This window comes from Lepisosteus platostomus, chromosome 7 (assembly GCF_059453375.1).
Source record: "Lepisosteus platostomus isolate fLepPlt1 chromosome 7, fLepPlt1.hap1, whole genome shotgun sequence".
Classification (NCBI taxonomy): domain Eukaryota; kingdom Metazoa; phylum Chordata; class Actinopteri; order Semionotiformes; family Lepisosteidae; genus Lepisosteus; species Lepisosteus platostomus.
In genome coordinates this window covers 55,681,216-55,699,537 of record NC_142617.1, presented here as the reverse complement: position 1 = coordinate 55,699,537, position 18,322 = coordinate 55,681,216, and the positions used below count along the sequence as shown (strand labels likewise).

Sequence of the window (18,322 nt, the reverse complement as noted above, 5' to 3'; positions counted from 1 at the left end):
TACAGCCCCACGTCAGCGGCTGTCATGAGGACGGGGGTGGGGGCCCTGGCGGTGGGCAGCGATGCCGCCGTGCGGTGGGTTGCGGTACTGCAACCTGTTCGTGGTGCTGCCGGCCGTGTCGACCAGGAAAGCACAGAGAAAAGCTCATTTTCTACGCTCCACGGGACTGGGAAACTGTCCTTTTAAGTTTGTGTTACCTTTTTGTCAGTTTACGCAATATTCCTGTCTGATTGTTTTGGCACCAAGCGTTTTGGGAGCTCATACCGCGCTCTCAGTTTCACTCCATATGACTCTCCGGTTTACAATGATTTCACTGTGCTCCCACAGTTATTATTAAATTAAGTAATAATACTTTATTGTAGGTAGCGCCTAACATCTTATCGAAACGCATTATAGGAAAAGTAAAAAATAAGTTAAAACAAGCGAAAACAGTAATAAGGACTAAATCCAGTAAAATTGATTAAATTTCCACAAAGAAACACAAGGGATTAGAACTGTAGGAGAAAAAGCAAGGAGCAGACGCAGTTCTCTACCCCTTCCTCTCCAATTCACACAATGCCACATTCGCAAGTGAATTAGTCCCCACCCCCTTCCAAAATCAGGCTTTTCTCAGTGGTGTGACGATGCTTTAAAATAGGTTTGTTGACTTGCATGTGAACCTATTGTGAGCTGACCCACTTTCAGGGTGAAAACGTACTTCTATGCTAACAGTGCTGTTTTGGGTCTTTCTGGTGAAACTGAGGAACAGAGATTGACTTCAGTCACAGTAGTGGATTTATTACCAACATATGCTGGTGTTTGCCAGCATAGGTTACTTTACTGAAAAAATCAGCAGTGTTTACTTTGAACCCCTCTATCTGTACCTTATTTGTATCATCTACAGCCTTAGTGCATTCATTAACAGATTAGGGTGTATTTGTTGAAACAAGTTCTCAGAGTGCTGCAGTGCCTGTGTAACCCGGTGACTCCAGTTTTCTGTCATGACAAGGAGGAGCCCTGCATCAAAGTGCATTTTAATTTGATGACCAAAATTAAAAATAATAACTGCTTATATAGCACTTTTCTGTACACTCCACTCAAAGCGCTTTACAGGTAATGCAGCCCCACCTGGATGATGCGCCGGCAGCCATAGTGCACCAGAACACTCCCCACACATCAGCTATCAGTGGGGAGGAGAGCAGAGTGATGAAGCCAGTTCAGAGATGGGGATTATTAGGACGCCCTGATTAGTAAGGTCCAATAGGAAATTTGACCAGGATTTTTAATGACCACAGAGAGTCAGGAACTCGGTTTCACATCTCGTCCAAAGGACAGCACCATTTTACAGTATAGTGTCCCTGTCATTATACTGGGGCATTATTCCACATAGACTGCAGGGTGAGCACCCCCTGCTGGCCCCACTAACACTTCTTCCAGCAGCAACCTTCATTTTTCCCAGGCCGTCTCCCATCCAGGTACTGACCAGGCTCACACCTGCTGAGCTTCAGTGGTTTGCTACTTGTGAGTTGCAGGGTGATAAGGCTGCTGCTGAGCTTAAAAAAAAACTTCTTAGCAGGAAAAAAAAACTAATGCTGTGTTGCAGCGCAGTATTTCCTATGTTGCTATACAGGTGCTCTATTCCCAGTACAGTAAGAGAATACTAGGATCTTTATTTTTTCCAGAGGCCCTAGCCTACCACGCTAATACCCTGAATCTTCAACAGTTTATGCGTTTGCATTTAAATGTTTGATCCACTTTTCTCCCCAGCACCTCTGTATAAATAATACAGTCCAGGGGCTCTGTAGCAGTAAGAGACTAGGTGACTTCAAATGGCCACAGTGTTCCCTGTAGAATCCAGGGTTATTTAGTTTTTTCTCAGTTTTTTCTGGTGACTGGTGGAAACACTCCAGCTTTCTCTAAACAGACACTAGGGTGGAATTCTATTTTGAGTTCCAGATCTGTTTTTGTTACTGTGTGGGAGTCAGCCTTGCACAGAATGAGAAGTGAAAGTAATGGTTGAATTTAATTGGACAATTCCAAGTATACCTTTTTGGACTGTAATGGCCTTCTTGTTTAAAGTTAAAGCAACAAGACATGAGATCGTTTATTAGTTATGAGCTGTGGTATTTTTTTTTCCAAATCCCCTGTGCATAGTACTTTACATAGTTGGACTTTTTACAAAGGACATTCGATGATCTTAATTATTAATGCACACTGAACTAGTGTTCCTCTGGAACTGACTTTTATGGTAAAAAAACTGACAAAAGGTCTTGATAGGAGATATTTCTGAATGTGGTGATATACAATAACTAAGTTAAACATAATTGAGTTACTGCTGTACTGATCAAACCTCCTTTGTAAATGTTTATCACACTAGCTACATGTTCCATGCTCTTAATACTGTAAGTAGAAAGGAGTCAACTGTTATACAGTAATATTTGGAAAATTGTATCATACTATACTTTGTAGAAAACTGGATGTTTGAGGTTGCTGGTTTTTAATTTATCAGTAAAGGGTGTGTGCAGACTGAGCAAATTTAACAGATCTTAAGATCTATGACACTGCCTGTGAACGACTCATAAGCTGACACTCATTTAGAAAATCATTAACCAGATTTCTTCCAAATAAACCTTCTGTTATTTTTTTTTCTACTCGTCCCTTTTTGTTGTTTTTAACAGTGGTGTAATATTTGGTTGCCAGGCTACCCACCCTGCGATTGATTTTTATGATTATAATATGCAGGCCCTCCGAGAGCTCAGATGAAGTCCAGGTCATTTCACACTGTGAGGCCCCCTCATTGTCTGGGAAGAGGGGTAAAAAATATTTTAATGTCAAGAATGGCATGATGGGAAGATTAAGGTGGGCATCTTGAAACTCCTAAAAATGGTAGATCCAGCACTGAAAGGGCGGTGTTTTTTCTTAGCCGTGGACTTGTCGAGAATCACAGTATATTGTTCCACATTTGAATCGAGTCGAGAGACACAGCCAAAGGGTTAAAGGGGAGGACCATGCACCCTGGACTGAGGTGAGGTCCCCCTGTGTGGTGAGGCTTTGGCCAAATGCCCCTACTGCCACTCCCCCGCTCGTAGGGCCTGATAATATGTAACATCATCAGACAAGTACACTGGAGTTCAATGGGATTTGTCCCGTTTTGGAAGTGATGGAAAAAATGCACCTGAACAAATGCACCTAACAATATTGTTATGTAATTGTTACCTTGTCTAAACTTAATGAGATGTGTTCATATATACTGTTTTAAGTATATATATATTAATGTAAAACTTTCTGTTTTGTGATTATCTGTATTTATTTGTGAAAATTCTTAAAAATTGAAATCGCATTGGAGTTCAATCTGCTGAACTGGGGGAGAAGCACAGTTTGCTCGCTTTCATCGGCCTCATGTAAAGTGTCGAGGCCATCGCGGCCTGTAGCCACGGTCGGACCAGGCTTTGCGAAAGGCACACAGGACCTAGTGAAGGGAGCTCAAGGGCAGCTTTCCAGTCCCTGAAATAATCCCGTCACATTCTGTCCTGCCTGGAGCTGCGCAGGGTTCTAATTTTAGCTGCTGGTGGTGGCCATACTGGGAGAAGGAATTGGAAGTGTTCAGTCATGTGGATCTGTGCTATCTTGGAGGGACGCCAGTAAGAAACTCCTGGCGATTGCCTCCCATCCAGTTACCACACAGCTGGGGTACAGCATGGGTATAGAGGTTCAGGACAGGCAAGGTCAATGCAGAAGGGATTTTTAATTAAGGGCAGCCTGCAATCCAGTATATTGTCATGGCTTCATATTGCTCAAGCATGGCACTGCTATTGTGTTCTGTCTTGTTTTCTGAGTTCTGCTGGTTTTTAGACCTTGGAGTGTATCTGAATGCTGTTCTCTGGAGTGATTCTAGAGCAGTAGTTTTTTTTTTATAATTTGGTGACCCAAAGTGAACGTAGTATTGTAAGGTCTCACTAGTGTGTTGTATGATTTTATTATTTTAATCTGCAAAGCTGCTGCCTGTTAGTTAGTTATCCTCCTGGTTCTGTGTGAGACAAATGTTTGTAGCTGGTAGGTGTATTCTTTATTCATGGCATAATATCATTGGACCGATGTAGCACCCAGGTACCTTTTGACTACATACACACAGGAACAAATGATACTGCATATTACTGGCAGAATCGGAAGGGATTGTTTCGATAGCAGAAGTAGTTCAAGTAGGGAGCTGCATCAGCATATGTTGGCTGCAAAGGAGCAAGTAAAGATTACTTTACACTCGAAGAGCATGGAAAAAAACTTTTTACTTGTTAATTTAAAGCGTGCTTCGGGAAGATATTGCCAAAACAAAACCAAAATGAAATGGGTTGCTTTTCAAAGACCTAATATTAATATGATTTTTAATGAGCAGCATTGAGCGTATTGATGTGCAGTCTTACTTTCCTGCGGAAATCTGATTTTACTTCAGTACAAGATTCTTTGGCCTCTCCATTTGGGCAGATCTCAGTTGACATGCCGGATCTCGGTTCAGATGATGCAGATAACTGTCTCTGTTCAAGAAAAGCAGCACCTTTTCTCTTCTTGGCTTCTGAATTATTTTTAAAACAATGATACAGTAGACCAGGTCTAGTACAAGTGTTCACATTACTCCTATCCTGGAGTCCTTGCACTGGCTTCCGGTCAAATTCCGCGTAGACTTTAAAATCCTCATGCTCACCTACAAGGCTTTACATGGCTTGGCACCTCAATACCTGTCTGAACTTTTATCGCCCTACTCCCCACCTCGCAACCTCCGCTCTTCAAATTCTGCCCTCCTTACTGTCCCCCAAGCCCGTCTACATTGTATGGGCGACAGGGCCTTCTCCTGCTATGCCCCCAAGCTCTGGAACTCTTTGCCCAAGGATATTAGAGAGTCACCTTCTCTAAACTCCTTCAAATCCAGACTCAAAACCTTCTTCTTCAGAAAAGCCTTTACTTAACTGGTTCCATTCTTCACCCCTCTGCTCTTCTTAATACCATCTTCCACGGTCTCCTCTATTGTTATTGTTGTATTGTTGTAATTATAATTGTGTCCTGTCTTGTAAAATTTTCTTATTTATTGTTGTAGTCTTCTTATTTATTGTTATTGTCATCCTGTAAAGCGCTTTGAGAAGCCACCTTTAAAGGCGCTATATAAAATAAAGTTTATTATTATTATTATTATTATTATTATTATTATTATTATTATAGTAGTGACAGTTTTAGCGGTGTAATAGTGTGACATCAGAGGAATTTTGTACACAACTGCAATGAAATGCTTTATGTACTAATAAAACATTGAATTTTACATCCATGTCTTACTAACAGGTGCATAATTAAGATGTTGCAGCAATCTAAATATATAAGCAGCCCTTCAAAACTCTTGTTCAGCACCAGGAGATATCTGTGAAAAGGATCCCTCTCATGGTGAACAAGTGAACTGCACCTTTAATAATGCAGAGACAGCAGATAACTAAATCTCCCATCAGGGAGATTCAGCACTTTCTCAATAACATATAATGTACTGTTTAAGACATTAAAAAAACAGTTGGTTACAGTATAGAACCAAATAATAAAATCTATTGCATAAGTAATTAACACAATGCAAGCAGAAGTGATGGCATGCTTAATTTATTTTTTGCCATAAAAAAGAATGGAAAAATGAATACACAGAACATTAAAAATATATTTTGTATATATATTTTTTTAAATCTCTCTTCACCCTTGAGCCAAACGTGCATGTACAAGGCAGTGGAAATCAGGCAGGTAATGGCAACACCCTGGTACAATAGGTCATTTGTTCTTTGAAAGATGTTAATCCTTCCTGGGGATTAAAACTGTCTGAAAGCTGCCCTGCAACTCCCCAACAGAACAGAAAGATGAGCCTGCACTGCAACAAACAGGCACAAATGCAGACAAAATAACCTGAAAGTACAGACAGGACTTTTTAACAGAGGAATTCTCCTAGTTCCTTAGATTTAAGGTCACTCAATGGCAAACAGAAGGAAACCGGTTACATCTCAACCTAAGTGAATTCATTTTGCTTGTTTGACGTTTGGATTGTGCTGTATAAACTAACAGCAGACAGATGGTGGCGGTTTTTCCACTAGAAGTACCCAAGCATGAAATACACCACCTGTCTTTTATGGTGGAGCACTAAAACAACCTTCTTTTCCAGTTTTATCTGGTACTCTGATCAGTGCAATTCACCTAGGATTCCATGCACGTAATGGGAACACTTTGTTTTCATATTAGTCGGGAAACAATCCTTAACAAATCCAGAATTTGACAGCATTAAGCTATAGTTAATCTAACTGTTTTTCCCTCTTATGATTCTAGAAAAAGCTATTCAATTAATTGTTACAAACAAGCAAATCCAGGAACATCTGTGTGAGAGGGCATATTGTAAAAGCTTCCAAAGGTTAGGAACAATAGTCCACTCAGCTGTAGGCTTTTAGATTTTGTCACAGAAGAGAGGTTCTGGGGAGGCCAGTGGTATAATACTGTCTGAAGGGCACATCCATAACTAGCTAAGTCTCAGCTAAAAGGTGCGTTTTTAAAATGCACAAATGTCTTGTAATGCAAAACTGCAGAGTTCAACTTTAATTCAGTGTTTGCTGTTTTTGTAACATTTTTCTCCACATATGTCAAGTTTGTGATTTGTAAACATACTGTACCATATAAACTAATGTGGAAACCTTTTTTTTCTTTCTGAGCTGAATAACCAGTGGCGTAAAAGAGGTTCTTACCCACCATTCTCCTGCCCAGTCATGATGAGATGCTCTGTTTAAGATGTGCATTGACACGTTTCATCTTTCAGATCGCCAAATTTCACAAGACACATCGGCTACCACAAAAAAGATAAGGAAAGAGAGAAAGCCCGACTCAGTGCATTAATTGAGTAATGTAAGGGCGCAGGACTTACTTGTGGTGTGTAAAAAACCGCTTTTCACAAAACTGCAAAGGAACAGTTGTACAAACGACATGAGAGATCACTTTTAAAGTTGGGAGGAATTGGGAGATAAAACCAGTTTATTTGCATGACCTGAGGAGTGAAAAGAAAATAGAAACCTATAATTCTAGCAGTGTAAGAAAAAGCTGAGGGCAGCCAAGCTTGACCCAACTCTTCTCAAGGAGAACTAAAAAGAGATAAGAAACAGGACACTTGTTACAGCAAGTGAAAGCTATAATTACACAAGATTGCCTATTACCTACAATATCAAATCTGCTCACCATCTGGGAGAAGAGGAGACATCACCTACTTACACTGCAGGGATAGGCAAACATATTTTTAAAGAATACTAAACAGAAGGAAGTTGCACTTGTCACTTTTCTGTTGAGCTGGGACAAGCTCCAGCTGTAATATTATAACTATTTTAACATTTAAATACTAAAGCTCACAAGGTGTGTTTGTAATTTTACTTATATAATTAATGTAGCCACCATTTGTAAGATTTTTGTCTAGATTTAATACTTTTTGCTCTATTAAGTTTCTTTCCAGAAGTCAGACTGTTATACTCTGAGAAAAGATGTTAACCCAGTGATTTCTTATAAAAGTGGTGAAAGCCTTCATGAGAGACTTTAAAAGTGTGCATCGAATGTCTTCAGTAAAAAAAAAAAAATGCATGAAGATGGAGTGGGATTACACGTACAGAGTAAAAATAAAACTCACTTTTTATGCAACACATCAGAGAGAGACTTTTTTTTTTTACTGGTACATATTCACTATGTAATGACACAGGATAAACTATTTATGTAGCTGTACAGCTGAAGGGGTGCCCTGTGAGAAAAAAATAAATATTAAAAAAAACAAACAAAAGCAAAAATCCCCTTAAAAAGGAATGCAATCTTCAGGTAAGTTACAGTTTCATTTTAACGATGATGCATCGTTCCAATCTTAAAATGCCTGATGGGCTCATAAACTTCATTTTGGTGGTACAGAACTCCAGTCACTCAGGGCCTCAGTGCTGTCTTCACTTAGTACAGAAAGGAACTAGCATCAGTCAGACTTGGACTGTGAGCTCTCAGGGGGTCTTGGTGTTTAGGTAGTGCCAACTGTGCGCGTCTTGTCAGCTAAGCAGCAGGTCTACTCAGACTCATTGCTCGTCTGCTGGGCTGCTCCTTACAAAGCAAACTGAGCAGCCGCTTGGAAATATTTTTACTCAGTCGTCAGGCCGTTCATTATTATATTATTCTTCATCTGCTGGGCTATTCATTACAATCGAAACTGGCCAGCTGATGAAATATTAACAGGCAGGACTGGGGCCCAGGGTGATGGGAGGGAGTAGAGTACCACCTGCTTTCCCCCGTTTCTCGAAACCTTCCCCTCCCGCCAGGACTCCAAGGCGGCCGAGAGGGCCGGCCCTCTCGGAGCTGCAGCTATGTGCTGGCCGCCACGCCGCTTTTCTTGTCCGTGAAGAAGCTCTTGAGCATGGCCACCTGGCCGATGCTGACCACGAAGAGGATGAAGGTCTCGCCGATGGACCAGTAGGTCACGCGGTCGTGGATCTCCTCCGCCCGGATCCGGTCCTGGGCCTCCCTCAGCCGGTACCAGGTCTGCGAGTCGGTCACCGTCTTCAGGATCTCGTGCAGCGAAAGGCAGGCCGACTCCATCTGAAAGGAAGAGGTCCTCGGTGAGGGACGCCGACAGAGCGGGGGTCTGCCCAGACTCTAATCCTGCGCATCTGCTGGGTCAACTTGCAGAAGAAAACAAGGATAAAAGATGCACAGACATCCTTCAGGGAAAGCCCAATGATTATACCGCAAGGGAGGACCTTTTGTTATATCCCATTTAAAAAAGGAAAGTTTTACTTTTTCATCTTTTATTCCCTTTTAAATGTGAACCACACTGACAGGCTGGAGGCTTTGTTTTGACCCTCTGCCTGCTTCTCTTATGCAGCTGTTCTGAAGAGGATCCATTCCCTGCTGAGATACGCCTGAACTGTTTAGGACACTTTTTTTAACTCACAATGATTTGTCCTCATTATATTTATTTCTGAAAAGGTTAAGGAAACCAAGAAGTGCAGCAGTGAACGTGCCTGAAAACATTAAAACAACAACCATTTCCACTGTCAGTACACATTCTCTGAAAGAGGAAATCAGCAAAACAGCCTTTTTTCTTCTACCTCAGGACTTCTGTACTGAGGTTTTTTTGTTAACTGGTGAACCAAAGAATCTCTCAGCTGTGTAGGGCCTTAGGAATGTTATACACGGGTTCGACAGAACAGTGTTGCCTGGCCTTGCAGTGTTTAGGATCCTGGACTCCAGACCAGAGAGTTGCAAGTACAGACCCTAGTAGAGTACGGGACAAAATTACTTTAGTACATACCTTGCTCTAGAAACTGATATTCAACACTGCAAATTACACCTTTTTTCTTTACTTATTTACTTATCTGTTTAAAGAAATATTTTTGAAAAATGAAGCCCAAGCTGCTTCTCAGTGGGTTAAGCTTCAGGTTCAGTGTACACTGATCCTTTAGGCGTTACTTTTAAGAAGCTGAACAGACAAATGTTTTGTGCTTCTGTTCTTTTAGGAGTAAAGATAACAGGGAGACAGACCTGAGTGAGTGCAGTGGCCCTGCTCATTTCAGGAATGAGAGGCTTCTCTTCCCCAGCTCGGAAATCAAGGTAGATGGTTTTGTGAGAGAAGGTGGAGAATTCATTGCTGAAACAGACTTTGTAAACACCTTTCTCTTCTGTGGTGTGTGAGAAGCTGTTGTACTGCTTCTTTTTCTCCTGATACAAGACTTTGTCCAGTGGATCAGCTACAAAGCAGTCAACATCATAATTCCCGCCAGCAATGACCTGTTTTTTAGAGAGGAGAAAATAGTTTGGTGCCAAAACAGAAGGGACATAAACACACAAGACAAATATGCAAACATTGTGCAGGGAGATGAAAATCCAGTCGATCAGGTTTAAGAATTAAAATAGCATCGCAGTTGTTTCAAACCGCCTGGATAAGGGCTTGTTCAAGCAGCCGCCGGTATTACTGGGCTCAGATAAATTGTAGAAGTCTTGCACTTCTCGTGCATATAATGGACTACACTGTCAGCTGCAGGTGGCTAGCGGTATTACCACATCGACGGTACAGTAACACCTGAAACACTCCGCACTCGCCTGGCGTTTGTGCGATCTGAAAATAATTCTTTAAATATCTACAAAACACGGTAGCCTCACTAAAATCGTATCTTCATAATGTTTGTTTCAGGACTAATTTCACTAAAACAAGTTTATCATCTGAGGGCTAAGTGTGAGTCAACAAATATTATCCGTGTAAGAGGCAGAATAACTAAAGCGGTTATTTGGTTTAATTAATGAAGGGTTTAATTAACTTGGTAATTGGTTACACAACGTACGCTAAACGAATAAAAACGAATTTCGCTCAGTTGAAGGAACATACCAAACATATGGATTTGACTTCACAGTGATCACAATACACACTGAGCATTAAACCACTGAGTTTACAGTATATGATGCATTTACCTATGCAGGATATAATCACTTTAGGCAGATCATTCTATTTTACAAGTTGACATTTCAGTTCAGTGGAATTTCAAAATATATTGGAACCAGTGCTATACCCTGTATACAAAACACGACAAGACACGATTCTGCTGCGCTTAAAACTGGCTATTTGAATCTGCCTACATGCACTACATGTTCAAATATCTAGCAGTGATATTTTTTAAATGCTGATTTGCAAAAAAAAAAACGAAATAGAAAAAATATTTGCATGAGTGAACTTACTTGATAATCTATATCAAACTTAACTCCTTTTTCAAGTTCCTCGTAGAAGCACTGTTTGTCGTTATCTGGTAATTCAAACGTCAGCTCAGTACTGGAAACGAGAACAGCGTTCACCATCAGGTAGAACAGCAAAATAAATCGCATGTTTGCGCAGTAAAAAAAAAGTTTGTAAATACTGAAAACTGTAAAGAAACAAAAGATAAGGCTTACAACCTCTATCGGTGCAGTAAAGATTGCTCTCTGCTAGCAGTTTTATCACCGTGCCTACTTGCAGTAAGACTTGTCTGTAAACTGATGACGACGTTTTGTGCCGGCGAATCCCTTTTTGCAAAACGTGACGTGGCAGGACAGAATAGCGCTTCCGGAGTGGAGGACTGTGGGAAGAGAGGCGAAGTGTTCGTGTAGCATCTTCTGCCGTCGAAAAATGTGAGGGAATCGCTCCGCGATTGGCAGTGTTTTTTTCTTTCATCGGTAAACGTTACAATGCGCCATGCGGTACATGTACATTTAAATTCAACAGGCAGTATTTACAAAAGAAAAAAAGTCCCAGGCCGTGTACCAGGACGCTCCACTCCTTTATTGCTGCGCTGATCTCTGCAGAGCTGCAGCTGCATGACGTCAAGGACAGCCCTGCAAAACCCGTCTGCTCTTCTGTCTTCACAGCTACCGATGCAGATGTTGTGCAAAAGTGGTTTTATCCACACCTCAAATGATGCAGAAACTCCTATGTAAAATATGATCTTGATATGTTAGCGGCTGGATCTCGCAAAGATAAAATAAGCGTGTTTAACAAGTCCCCAGAAATGAACAGAAGAGCTTCCGCGGGTTAATTCCACCCTGAAAAGTAGTATTGAGGGGGAAAAAAACAACATTTCGCCTGTTAATGCTTTGTTTTTTTCCCTCTTTCTACAGTTCAATGTGTAATACAACTGTCGGAGCTCCTTTAATAGCGTCGAGAGACGAAGTGTGGTGTATTAAGGTGTACAGCATGTTTTAAACAATATTGCACATGGAACTGATTTATTCTTTTCGGTCCCCTTCCTCCTGCGGGAGTGCTGGTGTAGGGCGTTCAACTGCATAATAAAACTTTTGCATACACGAAACAAAGGAACGTCCATATAGGGATGTCTGTATAATTTCTGTAGAGGCGTTTACAATACATCCAGCATTTTCACTATAAATATACAGAAACGCTCGGCTGCTTTTGCCTGAACAGGATGCAGCCGACAGGGGGCACAGACACCGCAAAGTTCCCTCAATGTTACGCAAGCTAGGAGGAAGTACTGTCCTGTAATTGTTACTGTACGCACTACGATACAGTCATCCTCGAGGTTAGACTGGAGGCGAATTTATAGACCTGTACACTGCTGTGGCCCAGTGATCTGGTCAGACAGGCGCCATGGAGCTCTCTGGGTGCGCTAAAGGAATAAGGGACTTTGTGCAAGAGCACTCATCCGGCATCACTGTTGCTGTAGTCGCAGGTACTTGTTTACAGTGTTACAGGATATACTGAATTATTAAATATCGCGGAAAAATCAAAATATACATTTGCCGCGAGCACTACATCGCCCTATATCAAGACCACTTGTTTTGCACTTTTAGATCGGAAATCAAAGATTAAAATTTTAAAACGTAAAAACACATGACACACATAAACTTTGTTTTTGCAAGTATCGGTTGCTTGTAAACAACAGTTTCGCGTAATAGTATTTGGGCAAAACGGGGTAAAGGGAACATTCTGGTAATTAATATGAAGTCTGGAGAACAGGGAACGGAGATGGGATGGGAAGGCATTGTTACGCTTCGAAGAGCATTGAATTATTTTTATGTCAAGTTTATGTTTCAGGTAGAATTTGTCAGCTCCGCCGTTCTGGGCTTTTTCTTTGGTGAAAAGTCACAGCTCTTGTTTCCTGCCCGAGGTGTGGGGCTTGTGGTTCTCCGGAGATGGTTCGCCGGGGGCAAGTGCAAGAGCCGAGCTCGCCTGGATGGGAAAACTGTCCTCATCACCGGAGCCAACACCGGTATCGGCAAAGCCACAGCCGAAGAGCTAGCTTGCAGGGGTGAGCGCCGAAACCCGCTCTTCGTCACCGTTACCGTCTGCATGATATTTTCTTACAAAAAAAAACACTCTTTAGTCTTAAGTGCTTTTAACCAGAGTTTGGACCTACGACGTGCCCGTTGTGGAGAAGCACAGCAGTAAAGCCTTTTCAGCCAGATATATCATCAGACAGAAATACGCTTCGAGTACAAGAACATCCGATTTGAAAAGTGACAAAACACAGATCTGAGGTCAGTTATTCACACAGAGTCAGATCTTTAAAGCTGTGACCATAAGTAGAGGGTGCTGGCGGCCGTGTCTTCAGATTTTCATATACGCAGTTTAACTAATCAAAGTGATTAGCTGCTGATAAGAAATCGTTAAAGGCTGCAGGATTTCAGCCCCACCCGCAGAGCCGGGTTTTGGCTGTTCCACCCTGTTTAAAGAAGAGCGGTGATATTGTCACGGATAGGTACCTCCTAAAACGAAGTCATATTCTTGTTTGGTGCATGACTGCGCCACCTAGAAATTATAACGGGTGCAAGGCCCCTCATTAATTTTCCACAGGTTCTTTTAATCTCCCAGAATCCCCTGTGCATCCCTATACTACACAATTATCATGTATAATATCCCATTTATCATTCTACCCAGGAATGGGAATGGTAATCCTCACTGTCTCTTAGGCAGCTTCTCCAGTCCTGGTCGTCCTGGGTAATCCTCACTCAAGACCTCCCACCTTGATTTCTCCCCAGTTGTCAGGTAGTGGGGGAGGAAGGTGATGACGGAGCCTTCCTCAGCTGCTCCCTGTAGAGTCCATGGCACCCTCATCCTCTCCTGAGTCCAACTGCCCACGAGCAGTCCCACAAAACCCTTCTTCCAAGCGATCCTCTTTCTGTCCTTGGCGTTTCCTCCAGGGAAGAGGCTGCCCAAATAAGGCCGAGTGTGCCAGTGCTCCTGTTCCCAAGCCTCACTCTCAATCACAGGCCAGTCAAACCAGTTTGGCAGCCCCACACATTGCCTACTGCATGGTGTGGTCATTTTCTGGTGTCTGTGTCAAGAGGGCCTTTGAATGAGGCAGGAACTCCAGGAGCAGGGCATCAAACTGAATCAACACCACGGTGCCACTAGCCCAGCAAATCCAGCCTGTGCCAAAAGGTTCTCTTGTGGTGCTGTATAGTTGACTGGAGAACGCTTTTAACTCAGGCTTACATTTCACCAGAGAAGTCGTGTTAAACCCCCATCACACCGCTCGATACGAACACAACATTGTGTGTACTCTACGACTGACGACTCCTTCGTTTTGAAAGCAGGGGGTGCGTTCTCTCAGCTTCAGTTAAATTTGTGCTGAACGCACTGCCGCCGTGTTTCACAGTTCGTGTCCGAAGGTGTTCAGGTGGACAGCTAAGGGCCACGTTTGTTCGCAGGGGCGAGGGTCATCTTGGCGTGCAGGGACTTGACCAGAGCCAACAAGGCCGTGGAGGAGATCCGCCAGAACAGTGGCAATGGAAACGTGGTGGTGAAGCAGCTGGACCTTGCCTCGCTGCAGTCGGTGCGCCAGCTGGCTAAGGACATCCTGGAGAGCGAGGACAGACTGGACATCCTCATTAACAATGCAGGTCCGGGCACTTGTCCAGACGGGTCCGGGCTGCCCGTCTGGGTTGGCATGGGCTGTCATTCCGGTACAAGCTTGGCTCCAGAAAAAATGGACGTTTAAGAGGTGATCCAAATGCTGACTAGTGGAATCCCTATAACATGCTGAGGCTGTGGGCAGGCATATCATACAGCTTAGTTTATCCTCGTCACGTGGTTCGTTTAACACAGACTTAAGACCTGTGTGTTCTAGGGGTTAGACAACTATATATAGAAAAATAAATGGTTGGGTAGACAGACCCCTTTCTAAGAAATAATTTCGGGAGTGGAGCCCCTGATAAGAACAGGTAATGCAATGGGGTGGATGGATGGAATATCTTAAAGATGGCTGAATGATTTCAGGCATCATGATGTGCCCTCAGTGGAAGACAAGGGACGGGTTTGAAATGCAGCTGGCTGTGAACCACCTGGGCCACTTTCTGCTCACAAACAGCCTGCTGGACCTGCTCAAGAAGTCTTCCCCGAGCCGCATCATCAACGTCTCCAGCCTCGCTCATGAGAAAGGTAAGGCGGAAAGTATCTTCCTTCGCCACGTAAGACCTTTGAGACAGTCCCGGTAGCTTTTTCTAAATCAGTGTCATTTTTCTCTTTGGAAGCAGCTCTGTGAATTTTCTGTTGCAGGATGGTGTGCCAGACATATTTAAGAAGGAGACAGGAGTTGCAATCTCGGTTTTCGTTGTTGCCAAATGTTAACATTATGTCTGGGTTTACCTGAATGAAGCATGAGCAAGCTTTTCTCGTGCTGGCAGATTTCCTTTCTGCATGTACAGGGGTATCCTTTCCTGAGGAAAGGTGGAGCAACATGGGTCTCAGAAACATCAGATGCTGCATTTGCATTCCTCCATCTTTGTGGTGTATTCAGAAACGCATGTTAAGGACTCGCAAACCAGTATCGTAAAAGGTTCCTTGCGTCTTTATTCCCAAAGTTGCAGGGGTTTGATTTAAAGCGTGTCCGACGCATCTGAGCAAACCCACAGCTTCCTGCGTTCCTGCTGCAGGTCAGATCAACTTTGACGACATCAACCTGGAAGCAAGCTACGATCCCGTGACGAGCTACAGACAGAGCAAGCTGGCCAACGTTCTGTTCACACGGGAGCTGGCCACGCGCCTGAAAGGTGAGGGGTCGAATCCCATGAGGGGTGATGGGGGGAGGCCCTGAAGGTGGTGCCTGAAAGAGGGTACCAGGGTGGTAGGAGTCTGGAGCAAGCCATGTGGTTGAAGAAGATTTCTTTCCAGAAACAGCTAGATGAGATCCTTAGAACATTGGTGGGCTGAACGGCCTCCTCTTTTGTAACCTTTTTTCGGTTCTTAGGGCTTTGACCTTTCGGTGTATCTGGTACACTGTCGCCTGGGATTGATCAGTGACTCTTTTCTGTAGGTACGGGAGTGACGGCAAACTGCCTGCACCCTGGAGTCATCCGCACCGAACTGGGGCGGCACTTGATGCCCACTATTCCAGTGTGGAAGAAGGTTGTCTTCTTCCCATTTCTTCTCCTGGTCTTCAAGACTCCAGGACAGGGAGCTCAGACCACCATCCACTGCGCGGTGGACGAGGATCTGGAGAGCGTCACCGGTGTCTATTTCGCGTAAGAGGCACTAGAAAGACTCCCCACAGTTTAAGGCTTGGCTCACTTGGCATTTTGTGTTCCCATAGGGACGCACAGCGGCACATTGCTGCCTGGTAGCACTGGGCCCCTGGGTTCAATTCTCATCCTGGGGTGCTGTCTGTGTGGAGTTTGCATGTTCTCTTCTGGTTAATGTGGGTTTCCTCCGGGTGGTCTGGATTGCTCCCACAGTCCAAAACCATACTGGGAGGTTAGTTGGCCTCTGGGAAGACTGGTCCTGGTTTGAATGTGTGCATGTTTGTGCCTCTGTCTGAGTGTGCCTGGCGATGGACTAGCGTCCTGTCTGGGCTGTAACCTTTCTCGTGCGTGTTACTTGCAAGGACAGTCTCTGGCTCCCCCGAGACCCTGAATAGGAAGAGGTGGTAAGAAAATGGATGGATCTATTCTCCTATTCAAGTGCCAATTTAAGTTGTTGAGAGTACTGTTTGTATAATTACTGTGTTATTAATATACAGTAAATGCCCTAAAATGAACTTCTATTACAAAAATTATAAAATGAAGACAAGTTTAGTTTCTTAGTTTAGGTTGGTGAAATAAACATTAAAAGAATGCAATTCTATTAGAGGATGGAAATGTTATTAATTATTATGAAAATAACACTCTCATTTATGTTCTATTCGTCGGTACTGAGTGCTGAATATTTCATGCTTGTCATCCAGGCTTCAGTAAACTTGTGTAGACAGCCAAGCTGAGCCCAGATTGGAAAAGACACATTTCCTTTCCTTCTTAATGAATAGAATTTGTACAAGAGCCTGTTCTGAGTTTGCGAGCCCTGAGCTGGATGCAAACGAATCTGTCTCATCTTCGTCCCTGGGATTACAGACTGGGCCATGTGTATGACAAGCCAGTTTGTTCATTTCCCCCTGCAAGTGAATTGGGGATTCCTGTTTGCAGCACCTAACTGTGTGGTATGTTGTGCCAAGTGGAGGGACTGTGTTCTCGTTTCAGTGACTGCGCTCCTAAGGAAACGGCTCCCCAGGGCCAGGATGATGAGGCTGCCAAGAGACTATGGGATCTCAGTGCCCAGATGGTTGGTCTTTCCTGATGGAGCCCTGATGTACTCACTCCCCAAATCTGTTTGTTAAAAGCGTGGTAGTAAGTAGTCCTCTGCTGTATTTCAGGAGGATCTGCAAGTATTTTACACATTTTCTCCTCATATTCTGTTCAGCAGTTCTGCATGTTGCCTTTGCCTTTAAGGTCCTGATTAAACCGTTGATTTAATTGACGACCAGTAAAATAGGTGCAGCCCAGGGAGTTTAGAACATACAGTATAGCACCACCAGCTTCTTCTCCAGCAGGACAGATCAGAACTCCTCCATGCACAGCTGGACTTTATATTCTTCATGCTGAGAACAAGCTTTGAGTGTCTAGATGTTTCCCAATGTGCATTTGGTGTATACTGTAGCTGTTCTCTGATTGGCTGGCTGGAAAACTGGATTATGCGGAAACAAGAATGGGATAGGAAACTTTATGGCCACATCGAACATACAATCTTGTGTTGTGTCATCTGGTGTGCCTTGTGCCTGGGAAATATACATAGACATTGTAGCCGAATAATTGTACTTATCTAATATTTGTAGCTCAATTAATGAGCTTTGATTGCCTCTTTTTCAACTTTGATGAAACCTTCTATCTCTTCTCTGTATCTCTTTCTGACTTTTAGATGTGTGTGCCAGTGAACACTAATGGGATGTGTAAATTCAAACTTGAATAAATTTTTCCAGAATCCAAGTGTCAAGGCTTTACTTTGGTTTATGTGTGCTAAGGTTGATGTCTTCAAGGTTATGAAAATTTTATTTTAGCCTTGACTGTGTGGGGCAAACTGCCAGTTCTGGAAGACTGTTTTGCTCTAGCTGTGAGAAGGTGACAGGGTTAGTCAATTATTTGTAGAAGAGCCTAGCTGAGTATGTTTCTGAAAGCAGTAATGGATAGCCACAGTCCTCAAGGGACTAGGTTTCTGCAGGTTTAACAGGTGCTTTTGGCATTCTGGCACAGATGTTTGAATGGGGGTACCTTCTCAAGAACTTAAACATGCAGAGATCTGTTGTGAAACAAAATCTACGAGCCTACGATCCTCAAGTCCACGTAGACAGGATTGTACCTGCTTTATTAAAACAAAGAGATGTACCAAGCAAGCTGTGAGAGCAGATGCAGTCTACGAGAGGGATGATTTTTTACACTGCTGTACTAGACTTGAGGGGAAAGTGTACCTCTTGTTTTGGGAGTGCCCTGGACAGCATCTGGGGTTAAACATCACAAAAATATAGTTTTGGATTGTTTTGTTTTT

General features: G+C 43.1%; 2 protein-coding genes and 1 long non-coding RNA gene across 3 annotated transcripts; 2 read left to right on the top strand and 1 right to left on the bottom strand.

The window, feature by feature from the left end:
- The first annotated feature begins 48 nt into the window (after positions 1 to 48).
- Positions 49 to 5,681, top strand: LOC148659265 (uncharacterized). The gene is made up of 2 exons (XR_015940387.1): positions 49 to 4,587; positions 5,203 to 5,681. It is a non-coding gene; the product is annotated as an uncharacterized LOC148659265 (long non-coding RNA).
- A 1,951-nt stretch (positions 5,682 to 7,632) lies between these two features.
- tmed3 (transmembrane p24 trafficking protein 3) lies at positions 7,633 to 11,297 on the bottom strand. The gene is made up of 3 exons (XM_088641331.1): positions 10,723 to 11,297; positions 9,535 to 9,780; positions 7,633 to 8,589 (listed from the first exon to the last, which is right to left on the bottom strand). The coding sequence occupies exons 1-3, from the start codon at positions 10,864 to 10,866 to the stop codon at positions 8,356 to 8,358; spliced, it is 624 nt and encodes a 207-aa protein (XP_088497457.1). The 5' UTR covers positions 10,867 to 11,297; the 3' UTR covers positions 7,633 to 8,355.
- Positions 11,298 to 11,597: 300 nt separating this feature from the next.
- On the top strand, positions 11,598 to 17,766 carry LOC148659263 (retinol dehydrogenase 13). Its single transcript, XM_088641330.1, has 7 exons — positions 11,598 to 12,203; positions 12,642 to 12,782; positions 14,185 to 14,376; positions 14,753 to 14,914; positions 15,409 to 15,525; positions 15,789 to 15,996; positions 16,984 to 17,766. Exons 1-7 carry the CDS (start codon positions 12,122 to 12,124, stop codon positions 17,078 to 17,080), a joined length of 999 nt encoding a protein of 332 aa, XP_088497456.1. The 5' UTR covers positions 11,598 to 12,121; the 3' UTR covers positions 17,081 to 17,766.
- Positions 17,767 to 18,322: the final 556 nt, after the last annotated feature.

What these genes read in the sequence shown, in the direction of transcription:
- tmed3 (XM_088641331.1), bottom strand. Translation starts at nt 10,866, where the DNA reads ATGCGATTTATTTTGCTGTTCTACCTGATGGTGAACGCTGTTCTCGTT. An exon ending in AGTTTGATATAGATTATCAA is followed by an intron (nt 9,781 to 10,722) that starts GTAAGTTCACTC and finishes TCTAAAAAACAG; the next exon opens with GTCATTGCTGGCGGGAATTA. An exon ending in GGGCCACTGCACTCACTCAG is followed by an intron (nt 8,590 to 9,534) that starts GTCTGTCTCCCT and finishes TCTTCCTTTCAG; the next exon opens with ATGGAGTCGGCCTGCCTTTC.
- LOC148659263 (XM_088641330.1), top strand. Translation starts at nt 12,122, where the DNA reads ATGGAGCTCTCTGGGTGCGCTAAAGGAATAAGGGACTTTGTGCAAGAG. An exon ending in GCTGGCCACGCGCCTGAAAG is followed by an intron (nt 15,526 to 15,788) that starts GTGAGGGGTCGA and finishes TCTTTTCTGTAG; the next exon opens with GTACGGGAGTGACGGCAAAC. An exon ending in GTCACCGGTGTCTATTTCGC is followed by an intron (nt 15,997 to 16,983) that starts GTAAGAGGCACT and finishes TTCTCGTTTCAG; the next exon opens with TGACTGCGCTCCTAAGGAAA.